General features: G+C 35.9%; 1 protein-coding gene across 2 annotated transcripts in view; it reads left to right on the forward strand.

Moving 5' to 3' along the window:
• The window catches only part of LOC135685720 (midasin), a 75,390-nt gene that overhangs the window by 17,317 nt on the left and 46,024 nt on the right, over positions 1–12,049 (forward strand). For both annotated transcript variants that reach the window (XM_089112772.1, XM_089112773.1), the window contains exons 25-43: positions 318–440; positions 1,160–1,222; positions 1,330–1,464; positions 1,907–2,014; positions 2,449–2,556; positions 3,179–3,259; positions 4,624–4,722; positions 5,012–5,155; positions 5,629–5,757; positions 6,773–6,947; positions 7,234–7,365; positions 7,856–8,012; positions 8,624–8,740; positions 8,936–9,020; positions 9,414–9,537; positions 10,039–10,175; positions 10,599–11,052; positions 11,372–11,457; positions 11,651–11,700. In XM_089112772.1, coding sequence (XP_088968898.1) covers positions 318–440; positions 1,160–1,222; positions 1,330–1,464; positions 1,907–2,014; positions 2,449–2,556; positions 3,179–3,259; positions 4,624–4,722; positions 5,012–5,155; positions 5,629–5,757; positions 6,773–6,947; positions 7,234–7,365; positions 7,856–8,012; positions 8,624–8,740; positions 8,936–9,020; positions 9,414–9,537; positions 10,039–10,175; positions 10,599–11,052; positions 11,372–11,457; positions 11,651–11,700 — 2,507 coding nt within the window. The remainder of the gene's footprint in view (positions 1–317; positions 441–1,159; positions 1,223–1,329; positions 1,465–1,906; positions 2,015–2,448; positions 2,557–3,178; positions 3,260–4,623; positions 4,723–5,011; positions 5,156–5,628; positions 5,758–6,772; positions 6,948–7,233; positions 7,366–7,855; positions 8,013–8,623; positions 8,741–8,935; positions 9,021–9,413; positions 9,538–10,038; positions 10,176–10,598; positions 11,053–11,371; positions 11,458–11,650; positions 11,701–12,049) is intronic.

Raw genomic sequence — 12,049 nt, forward strand, 5'->3', positions numbered from 1 at the left:
TAATTCTATAATACACAAAATTTACGATTCCTTTTAGTTGATTTTAACAGCGTTGAAAATTGCTCTAGCAACCACACAAGTAGCAATCAAACCAATTCTTTTGTCAAGGGAAATTATCCGCTTTTAACGCGTATATCAAGCTTCGTCTGTTAGTAATAATCAACTGCCTCGGCCTATCCATTTGAAATATTTTAAGGACATTATTTTTACTCTTAAAGCTTTAAACACATTCAAGCACATTGAATTATCATACTTTGCGGCAGGAACTTGCAGTTGATAGGACAGTATCTTTTCATTTCTAATGTGATATTTTTTAGGATGTTACTGATTTGTTTGGTGCTGACCTACCTCTTGAGGGCGGGAAAGGAGGACAATTTGCTTGGAGGGATGGACCATTTCTTAAAGCACTGAAGCAAGGCCATTGGATTGTGCTAGACGAGGTACTAAAAGGAACTTTTAAAGTTGATTGATTAATGTCGCATTCGATTTTTCCAGTTATCGAACCGACTATTCCATTCGACGTTTCAAAGTGATATCTGTGACATTAAATAAACCTTTTCATTTTACGTTCATCTCCCTCTGCCGAAGAAAAAGTTTATGATTGTTTTTCTCGTAATTGTTCAGTGACAACATATCACTTCCCTGTGCAAATTCATTTCATCCTGTGAAGGTCATTTGATCTTTATCCAGCATATGAACTTAGGTAGTCTTCAACGGCGAGTGTGAACACATTTGTTTTAGCAGTAATGCTTCTAAAGAGACCATTTTTCAAAGGTAAATTGACGAATAAACAGTTGCGAAAAATGGGTGGGGATCTAATTGATGTGGTGTTGAACAAATCTTTATTTTCTTGTCCAGTTATGTAGAGGCATTTACTCCTGTGTTTATAGATCAAAATCAGTCTTTGAAATTAGAATTTCAGCCTTTTTTTAGTTTATACTGTATATCTATTTAATAAACGCTCTCCCCCAATCTGCTGAAATTACTTATCTCTGATCAAATGAAGCTGACAAAATTTAATTTGACTCTTATTATTGCGAAATTCTGTTACTTTGATATTATCACGAGTTTTGATTTGTACATACTACAGCTATTTCTTTTGTTTTAATGTTTTGAACTTAAACTCCAATCCCCAACATGCTTGTTGTTTTATTTGTAGCTGAATCTTGCTTCGCAATCTGTTCTGGAAGGTCTAAATGCTTGTTTCGATCACAGAGGAGAGGTGCGTTGTTGTTTTTGACTGATTTTATAGAAACTTTCTGTTTATTCATTAGAAAATTCAAGTTACCTCATGAAAATTTATCCTGAAATGCCGATTTCCTTCTCTAGATTTTTGTCCCTGAGCTTGGCAAAAGTTTCAAAGTTCAACACAAAACAACACGGATTTTCGCTTGTCAAAATCCACTCAGTCAAGGCGGAGGAAGGAAAGGCTTGCCCAAATCATTTCTGAATCGATTTACCAAGGTAACATTGAAATGATTTTTTTTCTGTACATTCCGAGTAGAGTTGCTTCACCCCTTCAGGTAGAGAGATTTTGCAAATGAAGATATGAAATTTCTTTTTTATGTCAATGTGGTTTTGCTGGAATAGGGCCCTCGTCAGAAAGGGGTAGGGCTGTTATTGCCCCCGAGTTTAAGATTTGAGTTTGCCCAAAATTTTCAAATAGATGAGCTTGTAGATTAACACAAATTCATCAAACCAAGGTCCACAAATGAGAAGTTTCAGCAAAAATTCGGCCACAACGGGGGCCAGGGGGCTAGAGGACAATATTTTTTCATTGCTGCCCAGCAGGTTTGACAAGGGCATAGGACGAAATGGTGACCTATGTTTAGTTCGAAATAATCAATTTTTTCGACTCAAAATGACTTCAACTTAGGCAATCTTATACGTAATTTTATTTTTGTAGGTCTACATTGAGCCATTAAAAGAAGAAGATTTACTTTTCATTATAAACGCCGCACATCCCAACCTCGATTCGGGTATAATAACGAAAATGATTCAATTTAACGCCGAGGTAAGCTTACAAGGAAAGAATTCACACCATTCGTACTACATTTTGTTTTAAATTTGTTCTATTTATGCATTTTTCTTGCTCTTTTGACGCATCCTTTCCATGAAGCTGTTTGAATTGTTGAATTGCTCGTTCCTCTGTTAGTTTACTGCTTTTGAATTATGTTGCCACCTATGATGGATTTATATGTTACAAAGTGCAATTTTTCATTTGAAATTATGCTCCTTGATAAAACTTTTCTCTGAATCTTCATATAGATCACGTTTTTTTGAGTTCTTACACAATGTGAAAGAATTTTCAAATTTGCCTTATTTAATGTTGGTTGCAAGCTGTTGAAAAATCTCTTTAAGCAAAATTTATACGTACTTTGAGGTTATAATTAGAAATAGGCTGTGTTCACGCGCGGAGGATGAGGCTTTGATTTTTTTCATTTTAAGATGCAAAAGAAAACGATGATTACCGGTGAATGGGGCAGAAAAGGAAGCCCTTGGGAATTCAACGTGCGCGATATTCTGCGTTGGTGCGAGTTGATTGTCCGGTATCAGGTAGGGAATCAAACGGCATTTCTTAATTTGTAATATGCATGGAAAATAATCTATGTGACGGGCATCAATGATAAAACCTTATTTATCTATCGTTTTTTAGGCCGGGCTTGTAGTTATCGATGTTAAGCTGTTTACCCCTTTAAGTGTAAATTATGATTTTAATGAGCACAGATGTTAAGAAACTTTGAATGGTCCTACTCGATAAAGACCATGCGACCTTTGCTGGAATGTTCACAGGTGCAAAGGCGTAACATAAATCTTACAGTTTCATCTGTTATGTGAAAGCTGATACTGGGCCAGTCCTTATGATCCAGAGCATGGCTAGCAATTTCGTGTCATTATTCAACTGTTTCAACACTGAGACTGTAATTACGAAAGAAGATGATGGTTGACATCTGATTTATAAAGAACGAAAGTTACCGGTCTGCTGGTCTGTCATTTAGCGTTCGATGCCTTATATGCGGAGCGGTACACTCTTGTGTGTAGAACAGGAATGAAATTGTTACTCTTTTGTCTGATGATCGCAATAAGCGTGAAACTCTCGCATTAAGTTACAACTAAGAGCCAAGCTATTACCTACACCAAATCGTGCTTCTTGAAGAACTTATTATTTTCTTTTCAGGACTCTTCCCAATGTGACCCGTCTGAGTTTCTCGATCTTGTGTATGCAGATCGCATGCGAACAATCGAAGATAAGGAAAAGGTATTTATCAGACAATGCATCAAAACGAAGCGTATCATTCAGTATCGGAGATCTCAGGCACTTTCCATTAACGGACACCTCACAATCGCGACAACTCCCAGTAACGGGCACATTCCTATAACTAGCACCTTTCATAATCGGACACCTGCCAATATTGGACACCTCTTATAGCGGACACCCCCTAATGATACATACCCTTCGGACACCCCCTAATGCCGTCATTTATCTACTTTCAATCTTCCTCAAATCCATGATTCGCTTGCCCTAAACTGGCGCATGCTAGCGCCTGCCAAGTGAAATGGTGCCATGTTTCACAAATTGTTCCTTTTATAAGGTTATTGTTAAAGAAATTTGCCGTTCATAGCCAGAACCAGATGACATAATGTCTTTTTCTGCTGTGGACGACACAGAATATCGTATTTTGTTGTTGTGTTTTAACAATGATATAAACAAAAATTAAAATAAATAATATTAAAAAACTAACATTTAAAAAATCCTGCGACTCATGCAATGCGGGATTTTATTTTAATATGGAAAGGCAGAAACGGAGCATACTGAAATGATTTTCGTCTGATACTCCTCAGCGTATAAACTTCGGATAGTGACCTTAAGAAAGCAGAAAATTTAATCCAGAGTGAGAAGAAAATTGACGTCAATAGGTAAAAAGCAAAAAAACCAATCAACGTGCCAATCTTCCCCTCACAGTACTTTCTATCCTCTTCTGGGTATTAATTTTCGACTTGCCTTTGGTCATTAAACGACCTTATGTTCTGAAAATTGTAGAGACAAAAGTATATCAGTATGCTATGTTTCCACTATTTCGTTCCATTACCGGTACCAAAAGCCTAACGAGGGACATATTTGAGCTAGATCAGTTCAATGTACTGACAGGTACATTACTTGTCTATGTATTGATCTATGTCTCCATGTCATTGTCATGAATACAAGCAAAAGATCAAGTAATTGGCCTATCTTGGCAAATCTGTCTGGCTTAAAGCTAAGTCAAGTGCTTTCCCTTACCGTTGACCTAATTCCAAAATTTTTCTTGGTAACTTTTCTTCAAAAAGACAGCTTTGAAATATATCTAATTACATCGTGGACATTTCTGATGTTTTCGAAAATAATTTGATTTATGTTTTTCGTCGTTAAACATGAATTTTACCAACATCAGTTAAAATTTTTGTTGCAGTAGCTACATTCTAGGACCATGCAATTTTTTCCTGACTAGTCCAGACACAAATTTCTTCCTTGGTTATCCTGATATTTCCACGGTTATCCTGATATCCCAAATAAAATTAAATCTCACAACGTTGCAATATTTAGATCATGATTTAAATATACAAAAATTCTCAATTTTTTGCTAGGTTTTTGAATGCTATTCACAAGCCTTTCAAGATTTTGACATTTGGAAGAAAGCTATGACAAGAAAAACACAATTCTCGATTGGACCTTCGCACGTACAGGTTTGTTTCAAATACTACACTCGATTCTCGTTACATCGTACGCTGGATAAATTTAATCGGCTCTTATTTGCGTATATAGAATGCAAATGCTACAATAATGATTAATCTAAAAGTCTAAGGTCGCTTTACGAAATGAAGGAAAGTAGTTGATAATGTGTATTCTGTACTTCAAAACCAATCCAATTTCTCCTTTACTTTGTTTTATTTGAAGACATTTAAAGACGGCATATTAGATCTTCCGTGGAATTGTCTTTGTGACTTTAACAGCAATTCATATCTTCTTTCATAGGTTGGGAATTCGATCCTAACAAGAAATTGCGAAAATGTTGCTCTCCCTCAGCAATCGACTCCTTGTTCTCGCTTACTTCGAAAACAGCTGCCTTACATCGAATCAGTCATGAAATGTGTTGAGATGAATTGGATGACGATACTTGTGAGTATTGTTTCAGAAAACTTCGCAGTCGCTCATAATTTTTATCTCCATTTTTGCAATCTTTCATAATGGCATTATCTGAGGCTATTCAACGGATAGTAGAGCTGGGGTAGAACTGGGGTAGCATTTGGAGTATTGTCCACCCTTTCGTGGCTCTTCTTATTAAGCCCCAGTATCTTCTACGCGCCACCTCTGTAACAAAACTGGGTGTCGATAGGTGCTTCTATCTTCAATTTTTCAAAACTTTGCTAGAAAATTTGAAGGTCACTTTATAGGTCAACATATTGTTTTTTACAGACGGTGTTTTGTCTTTTGAAGCAATAGAGCCTCAGACGTGTTTTTTGGCAAACAATGATCAGTATAGTCGAATACAGCAGTGCTTTTACCAAACATGACTTTATACTTTGATTACGCTTTTGATTTCCGTCATGTTTTGTAGCCATTTTGCAGGCGATTCCTAAATTGTCTTTCAGGTTGGGCCAAAAGCCTGTGGTAAGACAAGGATTGTAGAAACAATAGCAGAACTCACAGGCAACACACTGAATACCCTGGCAATGAACAGCAATATGGATACGACTGAACTGCTAGGAGGATTTGAGCAGGTATCTAATCTCGAATCCTTTGACACATTTCGTAAAAACTCACTTAGATCGCAGAAAAAAACCGCTTATAAGTCACAATTCATGAAGATGCAAAACTCAGAACTGATTAGAATGCTCAGATTTCTTCTAATGATATGTCATTGAAATACCTCCGATTTGCAAATACTAAGTCACCCATGCAACTTTCTCGCCGCTTAGTATATGCACCGCCGTAAGCGAAATAGCATATAATGTCCTGTTTGCTCCTCATCAAACACTAAAACTACATGCACAGCCTGAACAGAGTCGTGCTTAGTGCTTTTTGCAACATTGGCATGACCAAATGACGGCAATTGAATAAAATTTTAAGACTTTACAATTTTTTAAATTGGATACCTTGATACCATTCGAAAATTTACAAAGGTAGTGGTAGGAAGACGCAAGTATGCCCGTCATGAGAAAAATGTCCAAGTTGGTCAAGTCGACGATTTATATCTGCTAGTTTTGAAAGTTTTTACATTCATGTTTGGCTCTTTAATGGCAACTTATTGTTGCTCGCCAAATGCTTGAACCTACAACCACCACCTCGCTGAAAAAAGTTTTGTCTACTGTTTGCCATAGGGATTCTTTTGAACCCTATCAATGACCTGAAAAAAACCTGACATGCCCATCTATTATTTGCGTGTAATCAGAACACATCTCTTTTAGTGACATCTCTTTAAGTATTACAATTCCCACAAAAATGTAGTAGCCAGAGCTGTCGCAAAACTATTGCAGAGCTATCGCAAAGCTATTGCAGAGCTGTCGCAAAGCTATTGCAGAGCTGTCGCAAAGCTATTGCAGAGCTGTCGCAAAGCTATTGCAGAGCTGTCGCAAAGCTATTGCAGAGCTGTCGCAAAGCTATTGCAGAGCTGTCGCAAAGATCTACTGCCTCTCAGTTGTAGAGATGGAACATCGTAATGTCTCATTACGATGTTCCTCTTTTTACAAGCATTTTAAGTCCTTAATAGTACTTTGCTTTGTTTTTGTTTCTTAGGTTAATCTCAGTCGTCATTTAGATGACGTCATTGTCAGTACTGATGATTTAATAAGCGACTTACTGAGGTGTGAAATTGGTGAATTGGCAGATTCTTCAAATATGCAAACCTTCACAGCTCACGTTGAAAGTCTAATTGACATGAAGAAAAGGCTAAGAGCGCTTGAAAATGAAAGTAAGAATCATGAATTTACACATCTTTAATGTGCATTCACGTCTTTAGGCTAAGAGCCTTTCTGGCGTGCAAAGTATATTGTAAGGCGAATTCCTATTCTTCGGACTATTAACCAAAATATATCCATACATTGCAATGACACTGTTATATTTCTAAAAACACCAGAAAAGGTAATGACAGCATTGTGAAGGTCGTCATTTTGTCAATGAACTAGAAGTCTATCTCGCTTTTTTTCTGTATATCAACAAATATTCTCACTATTGTCCGTTATTTCTCTTAAATTTAGAAATCGCTCAAAGTGGAAAGGAATTAAGTGATTCAGTTGAAAAGGTGCTTGAGAAGTTTCAGATTTTGGACGAAGTCTTAGAAGGTGCAGGCAACATGGCCGACAAAAATGATTCATTGAAGATCAATATAGGTGAGAGTTCATACAATAGCTGACTTTGGAATCATTCAATAGCTGGATGCAGTTCAGTATTTTATCACCAGTTAAAACGATCGTGCTTGTAACTTCAAGCTATATAGAGTCCTAAAGTGTGACGTCACCAATAATCTTCATAAAATACTTCCACATGTGCAAAATTAACCAAATATGTCTAAATTCGGTTGAGATATTGCCAATGAAAGATTTGAAGTTATTGCTAACCTGATATTTTCGCTCTGTTCATGAAGTTATGAACAGAGACCAAAATATAGAGGTTTGATGGGGAATGAGCCAATACACATGTGGCCATATCTATGCGAATTCGTAAAACAATTGACTGATTTTGCACTTTTAGAGGTATTTCATGATGCTTTTCAAGGTTATGGGATCCAAATTAAAAAATTCTGAAAATAGATTTTTGTGACGTCATCACTTTAGAACTCTTTTGACTCTCTGTCTTTAATTATAAAGCCTGCCATTTCAGATGCAGTAAAGCAATCATTTCATACATTGAAAGATCGATTTGAGAAAGAAGGACAAAGTTTTCATGCCAAAGGCCAATTTGAATGGGTTGATGGTTTATTAGTTGAAGCGCTGAAAAGGGGAACTTGGCTCCTTATTGACAATGTGAATTTCTGCAGGTGCATGAATGCTTTTACTTTCATATTAAGATCCTATATACTGTTCTGTTACAAATCGCTCGATGCCCTGTAAACGTGAGCTAGATTCGCTGTATTGTATAGAGAAAGACAGTTGCAATTCCGAGTCTCCGAGTTTCAATATTAACATTTGCAGTTTCATGTTTGACAAGCTAATGATATATGTGTTTGTTTTCGAGAAGACCTCAACTAAGTATTGCTTGTTTATTTTTATGTAGTAAAATGCTTTTGAAGCAGTCATATTAAATGCATGCACAGTTATCAGTCTTACTAGTACACTACCATTTAAAACCTACATTTTAGGAAATTACCGCGTTCCTAAGTGAGGTAGGTTAACGGAGAAAGAATTTTGTTCAGCTTATCGTGCCATCCATTTTTTACAAAATACCAAATGTTGTACGACTCTACATCAATGATATTTAGCAGATCAAAAAGAAACTCAGTTTTAAAAGAAATTACTTATGAAAGTATGTTAGGGTAGTATGTAGCATTTCGTGTTTCTATTTAATCGGGTAATATCTGTTTTTACTAGATCACCTTTTGGCTTGTCTTTTAGAGCTATAGCATAATTAATCCTTTGTTTCTTTATCCAGCCCGTCTGTGCTTGATCGCCTCAACGGCCTTCTTGAGCCAAAAGGAGTATTGACAATTGATGAACGAGGCGTTCAGAACAACAGTATCCCAACTATAACACCGCATCCAAATTTCAGGTAAGTGTAGCATCTGCTTTATGAGGAAATTTTATCCGAGTAGAGATTTTGCCTGAGTAGAAATTTTAGAGTTTAAATGTTATTTTTGAAATATATTTTTACTAATTTCATTGCCAAATAATCAGGATTGATTCATATTTCAAACTTTTATTGTTGTATTTTAAAAGAGGATTTGTGAAAAATTTTTATTTCTAGATTGTTCCTTGCAATGGATCCAAAACATGGGGAAATTTCGCGTGCCATGAGAAACAGGGGCATTGAAATCTACGTGATTGGTGAAGTACGTTGCCTCTTTTATTTGATTTTCATCATGATTTTCTAATTCAAATTATAAGAAGGGTTTGTGTAGCAATAAAAATACGAAAAAAGTTGTGTTGAGTGTCTTTGCGTCAGTTTTTTACAGTCGTCAGGTCTTCAAAAGTTGATACAGAATATACGTTAAGAATAGCTCAATTTCCCATTGGGGGGGGGGGGGCTGATTTCCCTTTTTTCAAGTAAGTTTCATTATTTCAAATCGGAGAACAACTACCTAAAAAAGGTAAATCTACTTTGTTATCTACTAAACTAAATCTATTATGTCATTTGACGCTATGAAGATGATCATGCAATGGTTGAAGAATGGCACAACATGTGGATCCTTGTTTATAAATTTATTGTGCTTATTCTCGTGCAGGAAGAGGGGATGCCATATTCTCCAGCAGATAAAGTAGAACTGGTTAGCTCCACTGGTATGAGCGAACAACCAACTACATCAAAGCTGATTTCTATCCACGATGAGATGACCAAGTTATTCCCACGTATGTTTCCTTTTTTGGACAGGTGTCCACAATTATTTAAAAAAAATCTATTTTCAAGTAAAATCCTTTTGAAAAATCTTTATCTTCGAAAAATCTTTAATCCTTAATCTTCTGATGAGCTATTTTTACAAAGTCATCTTTTGTAAATTCCTTACACAGAAAATTACTTTGTTGAATCATTCAGAAATAAAATATGATATTGCAGAAATTCAAGTGATTTTTTTTAAATCGTGTGATTATTTACAAATGAACTAAGTCAGAAATTGTAGATGCTTCTTTTATGACAAGCTTACTTTTGAAATGTTTATGTGAAAGTGAATTTAGCTGTATGTCAAAGAAAATAGGAATATGCCTGCTTGATGCAATTGTTTCTATAGCTATTCTGTCAACTTTCTCCTAATTGACCTGTTGCGTTCTATTCTCATATGGCTTTCTTTAGCCTAAAGAAACCTAAACCAACACAGTTTGTCGATTGTTTTTAATGTTTTTCAATCGTTTTAGATTCTGTATGTGAGCTTGTACACGCGTCAAGACTTGCTAAACAGATAATTGGTCGTGGATTCTCTGCTGACGAAGCCGTGAAGCTATCTTGCCAGAATGTTTACCTAAGCACTCATAACGATGCCGATACCAAGGAGGTAATCTTTTCAAATTAAAGCTTTAGTCAAAGAATAATTAAGATTACAACTTTGAAATACCAGAGGTAACTAAATAGCAGTATATGCCACAGATAACCTTGCTTAAATCCAAAGTCTTTTGTCCATGGAAAACAGGGTCTATTTTCTTAACAGTGTCACCTTCGTTGACGTAATTTTCAATTTTAAGTACACATTTGTAAGTGAGTTGTAAGTAATCTGGAATGAAAGTATTCCCTTTGTAGTTTTTTTTAAAAGATTTTGATGTTTGCTGATAACTGATAGTGTTACAGAAGGTAATCTCTTCCTTTCAAGCTATTATTTATTTTATATTTTCAGTCATACTTTTTGTCTTGCTTGTTTGGGTTCACGTCAAAAATTGTCATTGATATCACAATTTCAAACTACCCACTCTCTAACTTTCAGAAAATTACGTCAGTAATCGATACCCTAACTGACTCAAATGATGACCAAACTGAGACTGGCAGTTGCCAAGACGAGGTTGAAGACAGTCAGCATGAACAAATGGACGCAGAATATATCGAGAATGAAGTTTCGTTGCCTTCAGTGGCTGAGCTATCCCAGTTATCAAAAGTATCTCGAATGATTCGAGATAAAATATGCCTGAAGTGGATCTCAAAGGACAGGAAAGGCGATCAGTCAATTCTTCTTATGCTGAAGATATTTTTGGAGAGAGCAACGGTTGATGATTACATGATGCGTCTGAAACTTTTGACGACAGAAATCGCGAGCTTCGATCTCCATGCTGATCAAATCCGAGTTTTCCAATCGATAATTCTCTCGTTTCAAAAAATCTTTGAAGAGAGCGTCTTCCTGACTATCCGAAAAGATTTGCAGAAACTTATCAGTTATCTGTCACGTAAGGTTTTCATATATTTGACCAAGCCACAAGTCATACATGCTTTTTCTTAAGTCCAATTAACGTGTGTGACAATTTCAGTGAATCAGATGCAAATGCTAAATAAACTTGGGATTTTCGATCAGTTCACCAAATCGTTTGTGCATAGATCTCCATTTCGTTAATGTTAAAGAATACTACACCCCTCTGCTTGTAGATACATCAAGTTTGAGCTTCTGTCAACTTGTAAAGTCAAATTTTGATACGTTTGTTGCATACAGCAGACATTGATGTGACAGTATTTTTGGCGCCTACAGTATAAGTATGTTTCTGCCTGTAGGTGACCCAGCCATTTATGCTGAGATATCATATGATCTACGCTTGAACAAACGACTGATACAAGACCTCTTGCTCGCAGCAAACAAGGTTAGCTCCTTATTACGATATCGATCTATTTCAAGATTGAATCTGTCTTTTCTTTTTATAAATTTCATATGTTTTTTCAATAGCTTTTCTGTCTTTCCCTTCGTGAAATTTTTTGTTCCCAGTTTAAGTGTGTGGTTGTGATTAATGCTACGTCCAAATAATGTCAAAGTACTTATTGGATGAATCGTTTTAGAACCCAGAAATGCAATCAATCGTTGAAGGCCTAAAGTCACTATACAATAGGTATGTTGATTTATATATGCAGAATTTGTTTAAACGTTTATTGAATTTTCGTAGCTATATTTCAGTGCATGCCATCGAGTAGCTACAGAAGTTTTGCTATGGCTAATTGGTAGCACTTGTGTTTCCATTATTGCTGTTTGGCTGTTGTTGTTGTTTTTGTTGTTCTGTTAATGTTGTTGCTGTTGTTATTACTTGATGTTATTATTGTTCAGAGCAAATTACATTTTCCATTCTTTAAGGCTTAATCACTAGCTTTGAAATTTGGTATTTAGTTGCGCAGCAAGAAATCTTTTCCTGGCCCAATTGTTTTAAAATTGACAAAACATATGGAGCTAGTACAATAGTATAT

Source organism: Rhopilema esculentum, chromosome 15 (genome assembly GCF_057945365.1).
Source record: "Rhopilema esculentum isolate cy_ngs chromosome 15, ASM5794536v1, whole genome shotgun sequence".
Taxonomy (NCBI): domain Eukaryota; kingdom Metazoa; phylum Cnidaria; class Scyphozoa; order Rhizostomeae; family Rhizostomatidae; genus Rhopilema; species Rhopilema esculentum.